Genomic DNA, 23,760 nt, shown 5'->3' with positions numbered 1-23,760 from the left:
AGGAGTACCTGAGGATGAAGAGACTGATTTGAAAGGATATATAATAAGAATAATTGCAGAATTTTTGGAGGAAGATCCTGAAGGAACTAGAAGCATGTATGACTATATGTATAGAGTGAACTCACTATATGCCAAGAAAAATAATCTACCAAGAGATGTGGTTATAAGATATATGACAAAAGAAATGGTGGGAAAAATCTTGAATAAAAATTTTGAAAGGACATTGATAGTGGGAGGCAGCAGAGTAAGAATCATGAAAGAATTGCCAAGACAAGTGATAAATGACAGAAAAGCATACAAAAAATTGACAGAAAAACTACGTGACAGTGAAATGAGGTGTAGATGGATAATACCTGAAGGTCTGAGCTTTGAGCTGCAAGGAAAAAGGATTACAATTACAAGCACACAGGAACTCCGTAGGTTTTATGAAGAACATAAAGAATTTGCACCATGATGGATTACAAATTATTATCTTGGAATGTAAATGGACTAAATACACCACAAAAAAGAAAGGCAACGTTTCAAGCAAAATTGTAACATAGTTTGTTTACAAGAAGTGCATATCAAACAAAAGGATTACAGATTTTTATGGAATAAACAGCTGGGACTAGAATTTTATTCATTGGCTAAACAGAAGAAAAGGGGAGTGATTTTTTATATTAAGCAAGAATTGGAGCCAAAATTAGTGTTTAAAGATAAAGATGGAAGATTTGCAACGGTAGAAATAATATTAAATGTAATTTTTTTTTTATTGGGACTGTATGCACCAAATGGTGCAAAGGATGCTTTTAAAAAAGACATTATACAACAATTTGATGACCAAGTTTTGATAATGGGGGACTTTAATGGAACAATTAAGAATACACTGGATAGGTCGGGGGAAAAAAAAATAATAACGAAGGAAAATTGCCAAAGTCTTTTTTTGAATTGGTCAAACAAGAAAATTTGGAGGATATATGGAGGAAATTTAATCCTGAAGTGCGGGACTATACCTTTTTTTCAGCAAGACATAAAACTTTTTCCAGAATTGACATGTTGTGGGGCACTAAAGATTTAGGCCTTATAACAAAGAAAATAAAGGTTTTACCTAAAATTGGGGCTGACCATAACCCAATAATGTGGATTACAAAATTGTCTAAGAAGTTGAGAAGATGGAGATTGAATGAAGATTTACTACAGAATAAAGAAATAGTGACATCTCTAGAAAATGAAACTGAAGCGTTCTTCCAAATAATTTCAGACGGTCTGATCTTACAGAAGACATGATAATTAGTAAAGGTACAAGACAAGGTTGTCCACTTTCCCCATTGTTGTTTATAATAACACTTGAAATATTACTGATGCAAATTCAAGAAGATAAAGAAATAGAGGGATTAAAAGTAAAAGGATTTACTTACAAATACAGAGCATTTGCAGATGATAGAATGTTTATAAATGAAAACCCCATACAAGTCACACCTTTGTTGTTAGCCAAAATACAAGAATATGGGGAGTTGGCAGGACTTTGTATTAATAAAGAAAAATCAAAACTTCTATGTAAAAATATGCAAATAAATAAGCAACAAGAATTGCAGAGATTAATGGGCTGTGAAGTTACCTCCAAGATAAAATATTTGGGTGTGGAGATAACAATGAAGAATATTGATTTGTTTAAAAATAATTATGAGAAGCTATGGCGTAAAATGGATGAAGATATGTTAAAGTGGAATAAACTTAATTTGTCACTGTTGGGTAGAATAGCCACAATTAAAATGAATATTCTACCAAGAATAATGTATTTGTTTCAAACTATTCTGATTGTGAAAGATAGTAAACAATTTAATAGATGGCAAAGAAAAATTTCAGAGTTTGTGTGGGCGGGGAAGAAACCAAGAATTAAAATGAAAATTTTAACAGATGCAAAAGAGAGAGGCAGATTTCAATTACCAGACTTAAAATTATATCATGAAGCAGTTTGTTTAGTATGGATAAAAGAATGGATAATGTTGTTTAAAAACTCTTAGCGTTGGAAGGTCATGGAAATAAATTTGGCTGGCACGCTTATATGTATTATGGGGAAAAAAAGATAGACGGCTTTTTCTCTCACCATTATATAAGAAACAGCTTGCTAAATACATGGATGAAATATAAGAAATATGGAGATGAGAGAAAACCGTTATGGATAGTGCCAGTCGAAGTGATAAAAATAACAGCTGAGATGGGTGAAGAAAAGTGGTTGTCATATAATCAACTATTAAAAATACAAAGTGGCAAAATAGAATTGAAAACTGCTGAAGAGCTGAATAATAAATATGATTGGTTTCAAATGCAACAAATAAAGAGCTTGGTGGAGAATGACATTAAAACTGAAGGAATAAGAAAAGAGCAAACAAATGGAAAAAGTTCTGCTTGGAGACAACGAAAAATTAATTTCAAAATTATATAAATTACTTTTAAAATGGTCTACGGAAAATGTAGTGAAATCTCAAATGATTAAGTGGGCAATTAATGTAAATAAAGAAATACAGATGGAAACTTGGGAATATTTGTGGAAGAACTCTATGAAGCTTTTGACGAGTCATAGTATTAAAGAGAACTGTTTTAAAATGATGTATAGAAGGTATATGACTCCTAAGAAATCGGCAAAGATTAATAATAAGATGCCAGACAGATGTTGGAAATGTATAAAACATGAAGGTTTTTTCTACCATATGTGGTGGACTTGTGAAAGAGCAAAAAAGTATTGGCAGATGATTCAACAAAAAATTTCTAGGATCTTGGGATATGAATTTAAGAAAGTTGCAGAGACTTTTCTGTTGGGATTACAAATGGAAAAATTTCCAAAAGAAGATAGAACTATAATTTGATACTTGCTTTCAGCTGCTAGGACATTATATGCGCAGTTGTGGAAGCAAGAAAAAATACCAGAGAAATGGGATTGGATTGTAAAAGTTATGACATGGAGTGAAATGGTCAAATTAACAAGAATTTTAAGAGACTATGATTTAGAAGTTTTTAAGATGGAGTGGAAAAAGTTCAGAAGATATGTAGAAAAAGAGTGGAAAATAAAAGGACATTGGACAATTTTTGATAATGATTAAGTCTTAGAAAAAAGAAGAATATTAATTTTTGTTTTTATTAAGGGTACCTTTAAATATTAGTACTTTAAGTAAATAACACCGGCGGGGGTCAAGTAACGGGGGGAGGGGTGGGTAGAAAGTAATATATGGGATAGATAAAATAAGTTATTAATGATGCAAGAAATATAATTTGTTACCATATGTTACCAAATAAAATTGTTTTAACCCTAAAGAATTAAAACTGTGAGGATATAGACATACTAAATGTTCAGAATAGTAGTTGTGGAGGGATGTGGATGCTCCCATTCAGCATTCTCATTTAGAAATTGCTTGCCTACTCTTCTCTATACAGATAGTAATTTTTCTGCAAACTTTGCCAGTCTCAATTTTTTAAAAAAAGATCTTTGATAGTGTATCAAATGTTTTCAGGCAGGATAATCATTTTGTTTAGCAAATTAAGGTTTTTGTAATGTTTAAGCATACTTGATATGTAATGTGGTTTCAAATGACTATGTTGCTTCAGCTATGTTACGTCATGTGGAGCATGAGAACAAAAACATGAATTCAGATTGGATTCTCAATCCAAAAGGGAGCAGAATCGGGACTCTTTTGGATGTTAATTTAGCTCCCTAATTTTAAGGAAACAGAACAGTGACTTTTCAATTTGAATATCTAATTTTAACTGTTCTTGGTGATCACCTTTGTTTTTTTCTGCAGGCCATTATAGACTATTTGAGCTTTAGGATAATTTTTAGATTTTGTCCTAATTTTTAAAAAGTTTGTGCATCAGAGTCAGTATATCATTTTTTAAAAATAAAAACTTAATCATGTTGAAGCGCAACATTTATATGTCTCTCTGTTTCAGGCTGAAGCCTTTTATGTTCAAAGGGGACCACAAGTATCCAGTTTCAAACCCTGAAAGCCCTGTTGTAATAATGTATGCTGAAATTGGTTCTGAGGAGTTTTCTGGTTACCACAGGCTACTTGTGTCAAAAGCCAGGGCAGGCGAAATCACTTACATTCTTAGGCATTACATTGCTGTAAGTATTGTTATGATTGAGAAAGGTCCATGTGGCTTTCAATAGTTGTATAGGAGAAGTTATTAAAGGGAATGGCTTAAGTCCTCTAAATGTTTTTAAAATTTATATTACATTATAAAATTTTAAATACTGCTCTTGTGATGCAGTGTTACTTTTATAAGATCAGCTTACTGGTGCTTGCAGTAGTTGTATGATATAGTCACTAATAGTCAAGTGGACTGGGCTTTAGGAGATGTGATAACTTGTTCTTGTCTGTTCATACAAAACAACTGGGAAACTGAATCTGAACTGAATGAGACAAAGACTTGGCTTTCTGCCTGTAATCAATTGGGCCTCTTCATCTCAAATTAGAGAGGCAATAGGTTTGTGGTATTTCTGGTTGGAATCCTTTTGTTTTGGCTTGTAGAGAAATCTTAGTGCTCTTTGGCATTCTCTTTGCTCCTGCATTCAGTTTTATTAACTGTGGTGAATGATCTTCTTGTCCAAAAAGAATGTAGTCTTGTTTCCTATAGTGGCAGTCTTCCTTACTGTCTAAGAAATTGGACACAAATTTTATGATAAAGCAGCCCACACTGCTTGCATTTAGAATGATGGAGCACTTCCTTACTCCACCATCTGCTAAATGTCCCCTCCTCACAAATACAAATGCAGCCCAAGAGCGCCAGGATTGGATCAGATCAGTAGACATCACATCATTTCCAGCCGAGAACTGCTAACAGTCTGTTAAGAAAGCAGTAATTGCTAATGTAGTTTGTCACATGGAAGCTGTTCTTGTTCTTTCTTTTCTCAGAAGGAGCTCTGAATGAACTCTTAACTCGCATACCCCAGGGGGAGGGATTTAAAGTCAGATGATCTCTTACTTGAGTTTTTGCTGGCACAGTGTTATCTTGCTTTTTCTTTTCTCATAGAATCCAAGCAAAGAAAAAGTCTATCTGTCAGGCTATGGAGTGGAGCTGGCTATTAAAAGCACAGAATATAAGGCCAAGGATGATACCCAGGTGAAAGGTGAATTCCTATATTAAGAGCAGCAGTGGTTGCACCACAAAATGGAATATGCTTCAGATGCTTCACATATTCACTAACATCTTGCTGAAAGAAACTTACCGTTATTCTTTTAATACTATCACTCTCATTTTTGAAAGACTAGATTATTATTTCACAGTTTATTAGCATTATGCTGTGGCAACACTAAACAGAACAGCGTTAAGTAGCAAGGTCTCTTGAACCAAAGGACACTTTGATTTGATTTTCCTGTCATTTTAGTAGGTTACATAGGAGCTGCTAGGATTGGAATCTTTGGATCTATTCTTTGCTTCCTTGGGTGGTGGACAGCCTAGGACTGAAGATCAGAAGGACATCTGGATTAGGCGGGGCTGCAGGGTGACTGCTCAGCAAAGCAGCTCATTGGCTTTCCCTGAACTTAACAGGGTGCAGAAAGTTTCCAAGAGATGCTGGAACTTTGGATGTGTCTGACTCTATTAACTTGCTCAGTGCCTGTATGTCTGCTAGCTGTATGCAGGATTTCCCCTAAGGGCCCTGCCTAAGGACTTGGGCCTCTTGCTGCTTCCTCTCAGGGCTTAACTTTTGGCACATGTACTGTAACCTCTGTTTTCAAATACAAGCCTTGATGCATTAAAAAAAAGCAAGCTTTCTAAATAAAGAGAAATTCTAATTGTTGGCCGCATTTTATATGTCCTACTTGGTGCTCATTTTTTCCCCTTCAGTACTTAAATGATGCCTTTAAACAGTTGTTCCTGAAAATACTATATTGGAGGATTATGCAGACCACCCCACCCCCCATCAGTGTGCTTAGCTGAATTCAGCAGGAGCTGAACCTTTCTGAGGGTTCCACCTCCTCCTCCCCACCTACCTACCTTGTCCATTGAATAGTAGGTGCAGCTGCATAACAATCCCTGTATGAGCTCCACCACCTATTTTCTACAAAATGACCCCTGGTTAGGAACTGGCATTAGGTCCTCTGTTAGGCATTAGGTCCTCTGGCTACAGAGGGGGCCTGAAAAGTGGGTTACTACAGTCATAAAGGATTTGAGAGTTTTAGGCTGCCCTTTCCTGGAGTATGTTCCTGACAAGGTCATCAGAATCTGCAGTGATGTCAGTTGCAGCCGCTTTGATGAATGGAAGTAAAGATTCCCAAGGAATCTTAACAGCCGTTCTTTAGTAGAAGATGATCCATTATACCTTGATGCCTGTTGTTTAAAAATCACAGTGATTGCTCACTCTTTATTGAAGAAAAAATAATATCTGAAGAAGCAGCATATATGACATTTTATTATTGCATGCTAAAGCCTTGTGAAACCAGACATAGCGGAATTATGTTTGAAGGTGTCCTGAACAGCATCATAATCAGGCTGGTTTTCATGTTAATAGGTGCAGGTACAAATGCAACAGTAATAGGGGAAAACGACCCAATTGATGAAGTGCTAGGATTTCTGTTTGGAAAATTAAGGTAAACCTATTCACTTTATATATCTATTTGCTTTTCTTACTTTTCTACCTAAAACATTGCCGGCAAGCACTTAAAGAATATTGTGTATATTCCCAAACTAAAAACTACTATGGAAAAAACTGAAACCCACACATATTTAGCTATAGGGCTTTGTTTTGATCTACTAATAACTGTTAATATTTTATTGTTTTTTATTTTTTGTGTGAGGAATTATTTTAATAGATTGTGGAGATATCTGAGGGTAAGAAAAAACCACAGAGAACTTCAAAAGGAAGGGCTCAGGTTTGTTCTATATATAGAACATGATAATTTGCAAAAAGAAAGTGCACAGATTCTACATCCATGGGTTCTGTTCATTATATCCAATGAATGTGATTTTATCTTCCCTCCTCTTGTTTTTTTTTTTTTGCATTTTCTTACTTTATTAAAGGAAGAATTTAAAAATTAACAACTCCAACAAAATCTTTTACACTTTACAAACTTAATGTCACTTAAACATTATATCTTCATGTTTTCTTCATCTTCTTCCTTCATTCTTCTCTCAAAGATTAAATAATAAGATTTATAAAATTCACTAGTTAATCTTAGCTCATTATATTAGCTTTACGTTATATATTTCAAATAAAGTTTGAGCTAAGTTATTCTACAAATAATATTATATAGCCCAGCCCTGGGAGACCTTAAAATTTAAGGACTGGAGGAGAACAAAGCTCCACCTTGCATGGGCTGATTATACCTTGGGGGAACATACCCAGACACTTACAACAGTCCCACCACTCTCTAATACCAGAGAGTTATGCTTCCATTATAAATTGTACCCAAAACCTCATTTTTTAAAAGGAGTCAGTACTCTCCTCAAAATCTCCATGCTCTTCAGAAGTGCATACACGACTTGCTTTAATTGGAGTAGGAGGAGAGCGCGCCTTCCTCTTGTTTACTCTCAATGCAGGGGTAGGGGAGAGGGATTTAAAACAGCCAGCAATAATTCACCAGAGGTAGAATCATGGGCAGTATAATAAGTTGAACCTTGTTACACACAAAGTTTGTCCATTTGGAGCCAACGATATCTTATTTCTAAGTCCTGCAGTTAGCTGTCGTGCCTTTAAGATCTCTTCTGATCTTTAAGAACTCAGGAGAGAGATGAGAATACACCTGGATCTTTAACTCCTGATATTCCAAACCACCCCACTCTCTGGCCTCTGCAAGGATCTTGTGTCATGTTCGAAAATCCTTGCATTCTGCCAATATATCTCTGGTATATGATGATGAAGTGGATTCTTCACATACCTTGCCAATGCGATAAGCTCGCTGTAGGAGGGGTGTAATTCCAGCTTCAAAATTTAGCATAGCTGCAAGCCAGTTTGCATAAATATAGTCAGCTTGTTCCAGCCTTGGTGTTTGATGTGAACCCTCTGAACTTTAGGCACAACTCACGGCTTCGATAGTCCAAAGTCAGAATACGTTGCCTCGCCCAAGTATTTGAAGTTGTCTTGATATTTTTTTCTTGAGCTCAGCAACTTTCTGAAAAAGCTGTCTCTGCTTTTTGGCATCTGTTTATGAAACTCTTCTAATTCATCCAGACATTGGGTCACTGGTTGTAGCATTTCTATTATATCATTTCTCAGTTCTTGCCTCTGTTTGGCTAGTGCCTGCATTAAAAAATTTGCAGTGAGAGGAGTCCCTTCAGCTGTTGACTCACCCCTCCCCAACATTGTGGAGGAGGTGGATGGTATGTCTGGAGCTGGAAAAAAGTCTGTTAAAGGCTGCATTCTTCTTTATTTTTGCCTTTCTTTCCCCCATTTGGAGCCATCTTTTAAACTTTAAATTTTGATGTTATAGGGGATAAAAATATTTACTTTTTAAGCAGGCTGAATAAGAGCTGGGCAGTGGCTTCCAACCTGGAAATGGGTCAAAGCCACTCTCCGTTCATATTTTATTGATAGTTCCTGAATTAATTTTTTCCACTTTCAGGCAGCTATATCCAACCTTGCAAGAAGAATTAAAAGAATTCAGAAAACATCTTGTTGAAAGTACCAATGAAATGGCACCATTAAAAGTGTGGCAATTACAAGGTGATAACTCAATATTTGGATTTTCCTGTTCTTAGTATAGACAGAAAAGTACTTGTGCTTGTGTTTGGCAGTGTCTGAAGTCCTCAGTGTACTGTCTAGATGCTGCTGCTGAGCCTTTATTATAATGTTGATAGTAATGAATCTGAAGACTTAGTTTTTGAAGAGGAGGGGCAAAGGACTCCATCAAATGGACTGCATTTGCTTTCTTTGCTACCACATATTTATGATTTGGATAGTGCAGCCCTAAGTAAAGTTACACCCTTCTAAACATAAACTTCAATGGACTTAGAAGGGTGTAACTCTGTTTAGAAGTCCACTTATATTCACCTTGTGACTTCCCAAATATCTATAGTCATTCATGTTGAACTGGTAAATTATGTATTATGTATTTGTATTATGTATTCTTTGGGGGTGGGATAAGAATTCAGTTGTGTGAAATGGTCTGTTTTGCTGAGAGTTAATTGAGCAAAGTGGCTTGTTCTAACAAATTCATGAAGAATTATCTCAACTTCAAACAAGTGAGCAGATTCATCAAGATGAGTGTGCGGGAGATACTACTGTGCTTTTCAAGGGTTTGGGCTGATACTTTGAGCACCTTGCAGAGTTTGGCTTTACCTTTTTTGTCTTTTTGTTTGAAGGGGTGATTTATGATTGAATGATAATCTGTTTTCATTTTCAGATCTAAGTTTCCAAACGGCTGCCCGTATTCTAACTGCTCCCACTGTGGATGCTTTGATGGTCATGAAAGATTTAAGCCAGAATTTTCCTACTAAGGCTAGGTAATTCCTGCTCTTTTGCAATTAACATGAGCATAATAGCAATGTTATGCTAACTGTTTAAATCTGTGAAAAGTATTGATGCTGTCTTATACTAAGTCGGACTGTGAGTCCATCAACGTCAGTATTATCTATTGATAAGCAGGCTCTCTGACTGAGCTCTTTTCATCTGATATGTGATCCTTTTACTTGGAGATACTGGGGATTGAATCTGGGACTTTCTGCATGCCAAGCAAATGTTCTGCCATTGAGCTGCTGCCTCTCCCATTCATTTATCCATAAAATGGAGAAGGTTGTCAGGTTACTGAAGCTGCTTTGGCCTCTGATTTGTTAACCTTGTAGTTAATGTTCCAGGGTTGCTTCCACACAGGAATTTCTCATCTCAACTCATCTGAACCTTTGATTGGGACTGGCAAATAGTCCTAGTCAAAAAGCTTATTAGGCAAAGAAGACCACAGAAGACTGCAGATTTATACCCTGCCCTTCTCTCTGAATCAAAATCTCAGCATGGCTTATAATCTCCTTTATCTCCTTCCCCCACAACAGACATTCTGTGGTGGGTGAGGCTGAGAGGGCTCTCTCAGCAGCTGTCCTTTCAAGGACAACTCCTACAAGAGCTATGGCTAACCCAAGGCCATTCCAGCAGGTGCAAGTGGAGGAGTGGGGAATCAAACCCAGTTCTCCGAGATAAAAGTCTGCACTTAACCACTGCACCAAACTGGCTGAAGTATAGCTGCATGGTGTCTTGGCACTCACTATCTGGTGGTCACTGACAATATGTACAGTGCAAGGGTATTCCTGGATCAGTGTTATGGTCTTCATTATTTTAGTATTAAAATACAAAGCATAAAGTAGTTACTGTGAAGTGGTGGTCAGTGCTTAGTTGACTTTTACAAGTTTTCTGTATGTGGACTAGAGATTTGATTCTGGTAGCAGCACTTATTTATTGGTTTTGGTACTAATTTGAAGCATTTCAGAGTAGTGTAACATTTTAATGTTACAGAGGACTGCAAATTCTAGCAAAACCTGTGATAAAGCCTGAATATATTATTATTTATAATATTAATATATTTGTTATAATAGAATCATACCTCAAGAATATTATGACTGAAGGAAATTGTGTAGCAGCTGTAACAATTACAGCTCACAGCAGCTGCAGCTGTGTAGCAGCTCACAGGTGTAACAATTTTATGTGCCCCCGTACAGCATGTTGTGTTGGGAGCGGGGGAGAGGGACACCAGAAAAGTATTTGAATTCAAAGCAGGAGATTACAGAAGATGGATAGATGACAACAACAAAATTGAATCTCTGATTTCTGCAGAGCAATAACGAGGACAGTTGTGTCATCAGAACTCAGGTCAGAAGTTGAAGGAAACCAAAAGGTAACATTACCTTTTTACTATACTTTTAAGCATTTTAAGAAATATTTTAGTACCACAGTATTAAAAATAATGTATTTTATTTTCAGTTGTTCATTTAGAATGTCATGAAATACAAATCGGGCTGGATCCAGTGGAGTGGATCGGTCCCTGTCCTTCCATTCTCACGAGCACTCCTCCATGCCCCCTAAAGAAGCATTGTGAGGGGTGGGGTTGTAGGACCTCCATGAACAAAATGCTTTGGTTTAAGCTGGATAGCTAGAGAAATTAACACTCACTGAAGAAGAATTTGGTTTTGTGTGTATAGCTCTGCTTTTCAACAAATCCCAATGTGTTGTGCTAACTAGTAGTTTAAGTGGCTTTTGTGAAGTGTTCTGGGAATTAAACAGATCCAAACGTAATAAATAGCAGCAGGAATTATATTTTCCACACAATTTACATATTTTATTACCAGTTCTGATTGATTGCAAATAGTATACCCTGGTAATGGCTTCTTAGTATCTGTCTCAGTTGTGCTGTATCTTGAAGGCAAGAGTACAGCTTTTAAAATCTGAAAGTGCAGTACATCAAGAAAACTCCCTTAACAAGCTCCCTGAAGACTCACCCCCTCAAAGGAACTGTGTTACCACAGCAGTGAGGAGGCAAGCTATGGGGATAGGGATGCCAAAACAGAATGCCATTTGGATACAGGTCAAGAGCTTGCACCACATTTGATTAAATGTAACAGGATTCAGGCTCCTCTGCACTTGCTCTTGGACTGGAAAACTGAATTTTGGAAATGATATGACAGAAAAGATATTTAGAATTTTCTTTGGTTTATTTGCATTGCTGTTCTTACAACATAATCCTAAACAGAATTACAACCTCAGTCCATTAAAGTCAGTGAATTTAGAGGGGTGTTAACTCTGTTTCTGATTGAACTGTTAATGCTGAAATTTGATGTTTTGCCTAAATTGACCTGTCTTGATACTGCATACCTTTTGATTAGGCCCAACCATATTCTTGAATGCAAATATGGCTAGCCATTGTAATCTGTGTAATTATCTTGAGCACCTTACCTTCATGGACATACAAAAGAGATACTACTAGATGCTGCTAACCTTGTAGCAAGTGATGCTTTCTGGCATTAACTATGGTTGTCAGCTGTAGATGGTCATCACATGCCTCAGTACTCCTAAAATAACCAGTTTGACAGTAAGATAAAGTCCTTTTGCTAAATAATTGAATAGGTGCTGTGTGTGTGTGTGGGTGGAAATCAAATTTGCTTGACACATTCAACTTGAGAAATGATTCTTGGAACTGACAGGGAGTTTCAGGAACTGTGATAGCTACCAATGCACAGAGCTGTGTTGTCTCAGGACAGAAGGTTATCAGTCAACTGGAATTTGTCTTCCAGAATCAGGAAGATCAATGTTACAGTTTCTTGAGAGCCAAAGTTAGTAGTGAGTGGATTCTAAATGACACCTGCTGCTCCCCAGCTCAGGAGAGTGGCTATCTCTGCTGTGATCAAGGATTTTTGAAAGCAGCAAGTTGAGCTACTTTGGCTCCATCTGGTACTACAATATTAACACCATAACCTCTATTGGATGCCTTCGATAGACAAGTCCTACTGTGAATTCAACATTGCAGGGTGGTCTGCTCAGTATCTGGGATTTTGAGCAACTATAGTATGTTACTTTTTTGCTTATTTTGCTACTACTAAAAGAGAAAGGCAGGTTAGGTTTACTGTAAAGTTCCTTTTAGCTTGTTTGGTAGGAAAGTAGCAAGTGGTTGTCAGATGAGGGGCAGAGATGGTAAAGCTTGCATTAGTATGGTGTCCCTATCATCATAGACCATTGGTTTCCCACTCTCTTTTTGTTTCGAATGTTCTTATCCCAATATGGCAGGGGTGGCCAATGGTAGCTCTCCAGATTTTTTTTTGCTTACAACTCCCATCAGCCCCAGCCATTGGCCATGCTGGCTGGGGCTGATGGGAGTTGTAGGCAAAAAACATCTGGAGAGCTACGGTTGGCCATCCCTGCATTATTACTTTCTTTTTCATAGTGGAAATCTACCTGTTCCCACATGTTTCCTTGCAGTTAGTTTTAGCTGCTGAAATGATCCTCAAGAACCAGTTATCTTATCCAATCAGGATAGAAGTTTGATGGCCCTACTGAATCAGAGGAGGAATCAGCTCTTTGCCACCTATTTCCCCAACAATTTAGTGGAAAAGAACTTCATGTTAAGTTCAACCTCCCTTTCTCAACAAAACATGAAATCTTGGCAATGATGTCTCAGAATGCTGCTTGTGAAATTTAGTATTAATTTAGCTTTCAAATACAAATCAGTGAAAGTTTCGCTACAAACTTGTATACTGCTGAAGCCTTGCATAAGTGAGCTATTTTTAATTCTTAGTCTTCTGATAATGGTTGTGTTGCACTTTCCTTCAGTACTTTAAAGGGACATTAGGATTACAACCTGGAGATTCTGCCCTGTTCATCAATGGACTACAGATAGATCTGGACACACAGGACATATTTAGGTATGAACTCCTGACATATGCTTCTGAATGTCTGTTCTTGCATATATTAAATGAAAGTTGAAAAGACTATAGCAAATCTGTAGCAGTGTTTAAAGCTTCTGTTTGATCTGTGCTCTTTCTAGCTTGTTTGATGTGCTGCGGAATGAAGCTCATGTTATGGAAGGGCTGCACAGTCTAGGAATCGTAGGTCATTCTATGCACAATGTGTTAAAGCTAAACATCCAACCATCAGACTCTGACTATGCTGTAGATATTAGGAGTCCTGCTATTTATGTGAGTATGGGTGCCAGTTCTCTGAACTGTGCGCTGAGATTGCCATCCTTTTTTGAATCTAAGCTATTGCAATACAGTGTGTCATAAAAGCATCTTAGCTGTATAGGTACAGAAGAGGAACTAGCTTAATGTTGAAGTCCTGCCCTAAAGAACTGCTAGTATAGCAGAGGATCTGCAAATGTCCCTTAAGATTATACTAGAAAACTTTATTAAAGGAAATCTGTGTGCTGGTGCTGTGCTCCTTGTATCATAGGTAGAATTCCAGATAGCAATTGAGAGACAATGGCAATGTAATATAAAGCTGATTGTTCTGCTACAGGAGTGAAGTTGTAATTTTCCTCAAGTCCAGCCATATACTGTGCTAAGCAGGGGGCAGAATGCAGGATTCCCTTGCTACAGGATGGAGGCCAGTCCTACCCATTGTGTGAAAACAGTCATAGCAATTAGTGTTAATCCTGGGTAAATGCTGTTCAACTGCATCCTGTTCTGTTATTTACTAATGTACCATTATAGCAGGGGGATTTTCCTGTTGGATCAGGCAAGCAGGCAGATCTTGTTTTTCCTATGGTGCTTGATATGATTGGGCAGTCCCAGTCATTCAAGATAATTTCTTCTTTATTCATGGTCAGCCTCTTTAGTGAAGTCTAAAATGGCAAGACATGCACTAGAATATCGACTAAAAGAGAGTTAAGAATAGAATGCCAGAACATAGAATTCTATGTAAAAAAACTTTTAAAAAAATAGATCTGCTATCTCATTGTTTTGCTAACAATATCTAGAGAAATGTTAATATGCAGAAGGTTCTGGTAGCTTAAGCTGTACAATTTTAAAAATTGATTTTTGTTTATTTCTAGTGGATCAATAATCTTGAAGTTGATAGCAAATATAGTTCTTGGCCTTCCAGCGTCCAGGAGCTTCTGCGCCCTACCTTTCCTGGTGTAATCAGACAGATAAGGAAAAACTTTCATAATTTTGTAAGTAACAAGTGCTCACTTGGCAGTGTTACTTTCCTCTAAGGGCTGGGCTGAAAGTGGGACTAAAAAGAAATGTACCTTGAACCTTCATTCCAAGAGCCCAATGCTGGCTGCTACAAAGCAGTCCAGATACAAATATGGTTTCATTATGCTTCTGAAGGATTGGGGGAGTTTCCAGGGAAGAACAGAATTGTGTTGATTAGGAGGAGATCATTGAGAGTGTCTGTCTTTGTCCCCTTCCTTCACACAAGACCTGCCTTATAGAGGCCTAAATTGAAAAGGCATTCTCAGTTTGTACGAAATGGTGATGCAATGCAGAGGAGATGGTGGTTTCTGAAGTATGTAAGGCTTGAACTGTTTAGGGATTTATAAATTCAAGCTAGCACTTTTAATAAGGATCTGCCCTTCTGCAGCCCTATGAGGGCCATTTTACTCTGCTATCACTGAGGCTTCTGAACGCTCTTCCATGATAGATACAGAAACATACAGTAGACTTTGACAGATAAGTTTCCAACTGCATTTGAAAATACTCTGAGGATTGTCACTGGTTTTGTTTTTTTGTACTGTTAGCCAAATCTGCTTACATTGTATGTTTCTCTTTTGGCTATAGTTAAGACAAATTTTATCCTTCAGATCATGTAGCATTGTTCTGTCTGTTCTAAAGTGATGAACTTTCATGTTAGCATTTATTTTGTGTTCAGGTTCTCATAGTGGACCCATCCCATGAAAACACAGCAGAATTGCTCAGTTTGGCTGAAGTGTTCCTTAGTAACCACATACCTCTGAGGTAATTATGAGTGTTTGTGGGTGTGTAACTCTTAAGTACTGAAAAAATTAACTTCCTTTTTTGCAGATAAGTAATGTTTGAAAACATTATGATGCTGAAAAAAGTATAATGAAATCCAGGGATATAGAATTAGAATGTGATGCACATGCTTGCGGCACTGTATGTGGCTTGCATATTTAAGCAGAACCAGTCAGTAGGCTTGTGCAGAGATAACAATGTGGGATTGTATTTTTATACTCTCCTCTTTTTGTACAAATTATCCTGTTATTCTGAATTGTGTCTTTAGATTGCTTTATATCAGTGTTAAACATGAAAATAGATTCAGGTGAGTAGCCCTGTTGGTTGAAACAATAGAACAAAGGTTGAGTTGCGGCACCATTAAGAACAATAAACTTTAATTCTGAGTATAAGCTTTCATGTGCATGCACTCTGCATCAGATACAGTGTGCCTGCACACAAAAGCTTATACCCATAATTAAACTTTGTTGGTCTTAAAGGTGCCACTGAACTCAAACTTGATTCTAATGTTAAATGTGGTTAGTGCTAACCAGCAGGGCTTTTTTTGTAGCAGGAACTCCTGTGCATATTAGGCCACACACCCCTGATGTAGACAATCCTCCAAGAGCTTGCAGGGCTCTTAGTACAGAGCCTACTGTAAGCTCCAGGAAGATAGGCTACATCAGGTGGTTTGGCCTAATGTGCAAAGAAGTTCCTGCTACAAAAAAAGCCCTGCTAACCAGTATTTGCTCCTAACCCAGAAATGGGAAGAAGGCTTTGGTATGGGTTTCAAGTTCTGATTAGGTGTGAACTCTGGTTAGTATTAACCATTGTCAATATCATAATAGCTAATTTTGGTAAACTGGTGGGGAAGATTGCATGCAAGAGGAGGGAGAGTATAAACAAAAGAGGGAAGAGAAGGGAAGTGTGATCCTGCGACCAATTACCTTTTACGAGTCCCTAGTCATGCTCAGAGTCACCTGGTAATATTCATAAGACCAATGATTTCTCGCTTTTAGTGATTTGCATTTTTTAGAATTGGCCCATTGGTGGCTATTAAACCATGATGGGTAAATAGAACCATTGAATTCAGAGGCAGTATTGCTGTAAACACCAGTTGCTGGGGGAGCAGCAGTAGAGGGAGGCTTTGATCTTTGTGCCTTGCTTGTATGCTTCCTTTGAGCCTTTAGACACTATGGAAGGATGTTAAATTAAATGAACTTCTGTTTGATCTGGCCAGCATCATCTTATGTTCTTTGAATATTTGATAAGTATTTTAAACTGCATGATGGATTTCTTTTTTTATATATAGGATTGGTCTAGTCTTTGTGGTTAATGACTCGGAAGATGTTGATGGGTTACAGGATGCTGGGGTTGCCCTCCTTCGAGCATACAATTATGTTGCACAGGAAGCAGATCATAATTATGCCTTTCAGACAATTATATCTGTAAGTCTTCCTTGGCCAAAGCAATGCAATTATGTTTGTATGTGGTACTGGACCATTAGAGGAATTGTTATTCTATCAGTAATCATTGTTCATGGTGTATGTGTATGCAGTGTGATGGTGCCCCTTAGGGCATAATCACTCAAGTTGTAGCCTTTACACCTTGAAACTTTATGAAGTTGGGTGTAAAAGTGATTAGAGGTTCACTTTTCATGTCACCTTTACCTCTCTCCTCCCTCTCAGAATCTGCTCTGCATTTCCTTAAGCACTTCTGGAAATACAGCAGCAGAAAGAACTTATAGTGAGTCATCTACAAACTTATAGTTAGACATCTACTATTAGAATTGCTTACCAGCCGGGCCTTTTTTGAGCAGGAATGCAGTTCCAACTGACTTGGTGTCAGGGAGTGTGGCCTGATATGCAAATAAGTTCTTGCTGGGCTTTTTCTACAAAAAAAGCCCTGCTCACCACTATAATGTTCAACCTATATTATGTTCTGTGACTCAGGCCTGTAGTCCTTCACTTAGGCTTCCCAACCCTCCCGCCCTGGCTGGGGACTCCTGAATTTTCAGCCTCCTCCCCCGCTCTTAAAAAGTCTGGGGGCGGGGGAGAGAGAACATACCTGCAGGCATCATGTTTTACAGCTTGGGATCCGTTTTTAAGGCTGCACAGGAAACAGGAACGGCCCCTCCCTTTCTTTTCCTGTGCAGTCTTACTTTCGTTTTCACAGCCAGCAAATTCTGCTGGAAGAAGACCAAGTACGGTAAGTGTTTGTGTGTGTGTGTGTGAGAGAGGGAGGGGGCAGGGAGGGGGGAATTCCCTGGTATGGAGGCCCACCCCCCCTTTAGAAAGCGTGGGGGGGGAAGGAAATGTCTACTAGGCACTCTATTATTCCCTATGGAGAACCATTCCCATAGAGAATAATAGGGAATTGATCCATGGGTATTGGGGGCTCTGGGGGGGGCTATTTTTTGAGGTAGAGGCACCAGATTTTTAGTATAGCAGCTAGTGCCTCTCCCCAAAATACCCCCCAAGTTTCAAAAATATTGGACTAGAGGGTCCAATTCTTTGAGCCCCAAAAGATGGTGTCCCTATCCTTAATTATTTCCTATGGAAGAAAGGCATTTAAAAAGGCGTGCTGTCCCTTTAAATGTGATGGCCAGAACTCCCTTGGAGTTCAATTATGCTTGTCACATCCTTGTTCCTGGCTCCACCCCCAATGTCTCCTGGCTCCACCCCCAAATTCTCCAGATTTTTCTTTAATTGGACTTGGCAACCCTACCTTCACTTTACTGTAGTATTCTAGGATGCAGTGCTAGTATGTAGCTGCCCTAGACTGAATCAGTCCATTTCTTCATCTAGCTTAGAATTGTGCACTCAGACTGGGTACCACTTTTCCAGGCCTCAGGGAAAGTCTTTCCTAGGCTCCTTTAACTGATGGTGCCAGGAACTGAACCTAGAACATTCTTCAGGCACAGCATGTACTGTACAACTGAACAACAGCCTCTCCACAATGATGGGAGAGGGGCTTTACAGACAAACACAATAGGCCACTCTCAAAGCTTCTCAGGCTCCATCTCATTTGGGCATGAGATTAAAGTATTAAGCCAAATGCTCCATGGAAGAGGTAGATTCTGACCTGGAGTTTGAGGGAAGAGAGAAATGGTACTTTGTGGGCAGTCTGGGAGAGCTCCATGCAGAATGGGTGGCAAAAAGACTGGAAGGACTGTTTATACAAATGATCCTAAGAGGGAGGTCCAGAGGTCATGACTGTGATGATGTGAATCTTTCCCCGCCCCCACAGATATACAGTAAAGTAAGCACAGGGGAGAAACTGAAAGTGGAACATGTGGTTAGTGTTCTTGAGAAGCAATATCCCTATGTAGAAGTAACCAGCATCCTGGGAGTTGATTCTGCTTATGATCAAAACCGAAAGGTAACAAGCACTCTTCAGTTTCCCATACTTCTCTTTCTGCCTTTTATTGTAAGATACCTGCTAAACTGCTAAGTATGTTTGTGGTCAGACCAGGATACTTTCCTGTTTGGATTTCTTCTTCCAAGGAATAATAAGAGGGTTCTGCTGGGTTATGTTGGGGGTGGGGTTCTCCTGGAGAATTCTTTACTCCAACTCCCATTGTGCACTCTCCTTTATGGAAACAGCTGTGGTGAATAGCAAGTGATTGGGGGGGGGGGGAACGCATCAATTAACTATAATTGGAACAGAGTGGTAGGCTGAAACTGTAATGGCTTTTATGAAATAAGATCTGCCAGTATCACACATGTGAATGATTTGGTCGCCCTTTATGTTTTAATAGGTGCCTTTGAAAATGTGATAACAGATTGTTTTGTATGATGGGTTACTAGGTACAGCTTTCTTATCACTAGTGAATAGTGTCCATATTAACACTTCTGCTTGTCATATATTCTGGGAAGATATGGAATCCTTCAAGGAAAAAAAAGGGCCAGCTTTGTATTTGGAACAGTTGGGTTCCCCCTATTCACTATCAAAATTTGTCCTCCCCATTAGATCTGGCAGTGCCCCACTGGTGTAAATGTTATCCCAGTGGATGCCTCTGCTGGGGCAAAAGGATTACTACTTTGGCATACCTCCACTACACCAGTGAATATTAGAACTGTACTGGCACAGGAGTAGAGACCACTTCCCAGTAGTATATGGCAGAAATTAGATGTTGGAAGGCAGGATGAGTCCTGACTCTGATCAGTGACCTCTGCACAGCATGTAGGACAGTAGTACATGTCTGGGAGACTGTTGCGATAAACAGTCCTTTTAAAAATGGCTGCCCAGCTTACATCTGGTTAGATGCAGATCAACAAAGATCAGGGTGTAGCACGTAGTTGCACTGCCAGGCAAACTGGCTCCCCTCCTTGTGTGAAGAAAGTTGCAGTGGGGCATGTACAAGTTTCAGTGCTGTCATTTAAAGGGCCAGGGAACAGGGACATTAGGGAATTGTCTGCTTCCTTTTCCAAACTGCATAGGAGGGCAGATGTGAATGTGAGTCAACCAGATCCCTCTCCTTTGTCCATTGGAATACATATGAAAAGGTATCTAAGGATGAGATGGGCAGGTGGGTTGGAATGTGGCCCATGGCATGATCACTTGGCTATTGTGGGTATAGAAAATTGCTAGACAGCAATAACTCTTCAGTTTGGTTTTTATTTTGTAGCCAACTTCTTTACATCCACTTGTTATGATGTTCTGAGCTATTTCGTGTTGTTTGTTCGTTTGGAATGTTGATTGTGATGCCTATCAATTTATAAAAGGCTGTCTTCATGTACAGAGAGAACCGCTTCAAATGAGCCTTGCAAGATTTGTTTCATGTTTAAAGAGCTTGCATGTAAAGCCTGACATTTGTTTCCAGCTAGTTTCTGAGAGTGGATAATGCTGCGTGAAGAACATGCGAGATGTAGTGAGGATGCAGTGCCCTTTTCTATGCAGAAAACATTTCAATACTGTGTATTGCATCAAGGACAATAAAGAGAGAAATGAAATAATCATGTCTCTATATTTCAGGAAGGACACGGTTATTATAAGCAGACTGGTGTGGGCCCCTTACCAATTGTGCTTTTTAATGGGATGCCCTTCCAGAAAGAACAGCTAGATCCTGATGAACTGGAAACTGTGACTATGCATAAAATACTGGAAACCACCAGCTTTTTCCAAAGGGCCGTGTATTTGGTAAGATACGGCAATAGTTAACAGGGACTTTTGTAAGCTTAAATATGAGGGCTGGGGTTCAAAGGACTATACAACTAGTTCCATAAATTAAAGGAACATGCATATCTAGGAACAGCAGGTACCCCCATGTCACCTGGCAAGCCATTTTTGAAAAGGAATGCAGTTACTGATATGTTTTGGAGGTTTGTTGTTCCAAGAACTAAGTCAGCAATACTAAGGCATACACATAAATTAACTCTTTCAGCCTCGGTATTGTGTAAGATGATGTGTCCTGATTTTTGGAAAGATGGTACTTTCTATGGGAATTCCTTGCTTTTCAAGATCTTTCTGAATTACAAGGCTGATGAAAAAACTTTGCTTCAGAAAGCCCACAAGCTGTTAAATTGTGTATTTGTTTTGTTTTTTAGGGTGAATTATCAAATGATCAAGATGTGGTAGAATATATCATGAACCAGCCTAATGTTGTTCCAAGAATCAATTCTCGAATCTTGATGGCTGACAGAGAGTACCTGGATTTGACTGCAACTAGTAAGGCCCATTTGCTGTTGAAATGCTACATATGATAGATAGCCTGCTAACTGACATTAAGATGAATGTGAAAATCTTTAGACATTGTCCATTCAAGGTGCAATACTTTGCATGAATGGCTTTTGATCCTTTCTGACATTCTAGTCCCTGTTCTGTTGTCTTTCTTCCTTGGTCTTTGTTTAATCATGTCTTTTGCACAAATATTCTGAAAGAACTTCAGAGTTGCAATCAGCCTCATTTGTAATTTTTGTATGTAATGTTCTAGGAGCAAAGATATTTGGGTCTTTGATGCAGAGTTTGGGTTTTCACTTGTGCTTAAATTCATTGATAGGACTGCAACAACTCTTCATTCTTTTCTGTTTTTTCAGACCTGCCTGTGACTCCATTCTTTTGCCTCTTTCCCTTTTGCCTTATGCAATTGTAATCTAGATTGTCCTCTTGCAGTTCTTTCTTGATTTGGCGCCCCCTTCTTACAATGCACCTGATGACAACCATAGCTATATTTTGAAATATAAAATAAATGGAGAAGGCCATTTGAAAACATGTGAGCAGTGCGTGGATGAGACTTTCCGGGTTTATTGTGTGTAAAATGCATACTGTTTCAGTTATAATCTAGTCAACATTGTGTGAAATTTCTACATTTTTTTTCCAATTTAAATTTTTTATTCTTTTAACAACAAAATTAACAAATAAAGCAAAATCATAATTAATACAATACTAGGAAATAAATCTATAATGAAAAACAACTCTAATGCAAATTATTTATGACATATTAGATAAAATCTATATTACTAAAAACAAATCATTGTCTGATACAATGGGTTGTTTGGAATAATATTTTTTGAGCTAAGTATTCAAGTACCAGAAACCAAACTTTAAATACTTTTGCTTCATAATTTTTGGAGACAGATTTGAACTCAAATATGCAAGTTTTGACAGAATAAAGTAATCCCACAGTTTTTGTAACCATATGTTTATGAAAGGTGGTTTGTTATCAAGCCATTTCATTGCAATTATATTTCTTGCTATTGAAAGCAAAATAGAGATTAATTCTTGTTTTGTCTCATCTATATGAAGCTGAGTTAAATTTTCTAATAACAATATTTCAGGATTGATTGGCAAAAGTACTGTAGTTACTTCTTTCATCATTTTTACTACTTGTGACCGAAAATTTTTTATAGCTGGACACTGCCACCAGCAGTGGAAAAGATTTGCTTCAGACCCACATTTTTTTTTGTGATTTGGGGAAAATTGCTTGTCAATCTGGGACATTATTGAGGGTGGTAGATACCACCTGGTCAAGATTTTAATCATTTGTAGTTTCACAGCAAAGATTTTGGAAGTATAGCTGGGGGATGTCCAGATTTCCCCCACTCTTGATTTGTCCAGTTTTTTTTTTTTTAATATTTTATTTAAATAGAAAAACATACAACCAAACTATAAAACATAATAGCTAATAGATGATTTATCCAGTTTTTGTTTAGGTCTATCTGCCATATCTTTTGATATATTAATTGCTTTTTCTCTCCTAAGCTGTTTAATAGTTTGTAAATCTTAATGATTAAAATTCCTGCATTTTAAATAATAGTGTTGGTCTGTATGAATGTGTGTTCAGTTTCCTAATTTTCATAATGTTATTGGACAATCAGGTATTTGTCATAAGAGTTCGTTTTTAATTTTTCTTGCAGATAACTTCTATGTGGACGATTATGCCAGATTTACAGTTCTGGACTCCAAAGACAAGACAGCAGCTGTAGCTAACAGTATGACTTACTTGGCCAAGAAAGGTACAGTCAAGGGAGATTCCCCCCCACTCCTTTATGTGTACTGCATTGTACCCAGGTGAATGCTTACCCTGCTACTTTTTAAAGAGTTACTTTGTGTTGCAGTGCACAGTAAGGTGTTTAACTTCATTCATATTAGTTTTGTGTCATTTTTGCATGAGTATACTTCTTCACATGCAGCCAAATCTTTCTGATCAAGTTCTTTTGTTCATTGTATGTGGTATAAATTAACACTACAGATCTAACCTGTAATTAGATCTGTAGTGTGATAACATTTGAAATAATGAACATTAATCAAAAGAAAACAGAACCCTTGGTATGAATCAGTGTTAGGATCTGAAACTTATATTGTCTATATAGATTAAATTAGCCCAGCTCCTCTTTAAGCACAGGTTACGAAACACATACAATGTGTTCCATTCCTTTCTACAGTCTAATCTGCTCCTCAGCAGTGGTTGACAAAAATAGACTTGTGTTTCCCTCCCCTGCCTTTTCTTAAAATGGGCAAGCTTTCATTGCTTCTTTTTCTATTTTCCCTGACTTAATTTGCATCAGGAGCTCACCAAGCATGGCCCAGGAGTATGTTTTCAAAACTAGGGCAAAGTCCTGGAATATGGGAAGCAAAGCACTTCTGACAATAGATGGACTGCCTTTCCCTGAAGTTTCTTGCCTTTCCACATACTTAAAATTCAGGAACTGGTTGCCTCTGAGTACCAGCTTAGGCAAGATTTTCAGGTATAGCCCTTTCCTCTACGCATAAAAAAATTAAACACCACTTGTTTTTCGCTCCCTCCCCTTTCCCTAAGTACTCAGTTCACAAAACAATAAATATAAATTTTATATCAATTTGCTAGCACAGTGAAAGAAGATACTTTTTATTTTTGAATGTTCTTTTTGATGCTTTATCAATAAATTTAAAAGGGACAGAAGGCTAGCAGCAAGGTGGTACAAACTCTTCCTA

General features: G+C 38.0%; 1 protein-coding gene across 4 annotated transcripts in view; it reads left to right on the top strand.

Annotated features, from left to right (window-relative positions):
- UGGT1 (UDP-glucose glycoprotein glucosyltransferase 1) overlaps positions 1 to 23,760 on the top strand; it is a 62,059-nt gene that overhangs the window by 6,535 nt on the left and 31,764 nt on the right. For 2 of the 4 annotated variants that reach the window (XM_060241916.1, XM_060241915.1), the window contains exons 5-19: positions 3,925 to 4,099; positions 5,008 to 5,104; positions 6,488 to 6,566; positions 8,538 to 8,638; positions 9,318 to 9,417; positions 10,736 to 10,796; positions 13,223 to 13,314; positions 13,437 to 13,587; positions 14,442 to 14,561; positions 15,263 to 15,348; positions 16,658 to 16,793; positions 18,595 to 18,726; positions 20,323 to 20,487; positions 20,895 to 21,015; positions 22,704 to 22,802. In XM_060241916.1, the coding sequence (XP_060097899.1) occupies positions 3,925 to 4,099; positions 5,008 to 5,104; positions 6,488 to 6,566; positions 8,538 to 8,638; positions 9,318 to 9,417; positions 10,736 to 10,796; positions 13,223 to 13,314; positions 13,437 to 13,587; positions 14,442 to 14,561; positions 15,263 to 15,348; positions 16,658 to 16,793; positions 18,595 to 18,726; positions 20,323 to 20,487; positions 20,895 to 21,015; positions 22,704 to 22,802 (1,715 nt within the window). The remainder of the gene's footprint in view (positions 1 to 3,924; positions 4,100 to 5,007; positions 5,105 to 6,487; positions 6,567 to 8,537; positions 8,639 to 9,317; positions 9,418 to 10,735; positions 10,797 to 13,222; positions 13,315 to 13,436; positions 13,588 to 14,441; positions 14,562 to 15,262; positions 15,349 to 16,657; positions 16,794 to 18,594; positions 18,727 to 20,322; positions 20,488 to 20,894; positions 21,016 to 22,703; positions 22,803 to 23,760) is intronic. The other 2 variants (XM_060241917.1, XM_060241913.1) reach the window with 1 other exon arrangement.

This window comes from Heteronotia binoei, chromosome 6 (genome assembly GCF_032191835.1).
Source record: "Heteronotia binoei isolate CCM8104 ecotype False Entrance Well chromosome 6, APGP_CSIRO_Hbin_v1, whole genome shotgun sequence".
Taxonomy (NCBI): Eukaryota; Metazoa; Chordata; class Lepidosauria; order Squamata; family Gekkonidae; genus Heteronotia; species Heteronotia binoei.
The sequence above is the reverse complement of the archived record's forward strand: the minus strand, read 5'-3'. Positions and strand labels throughout refer to the sequence as shown.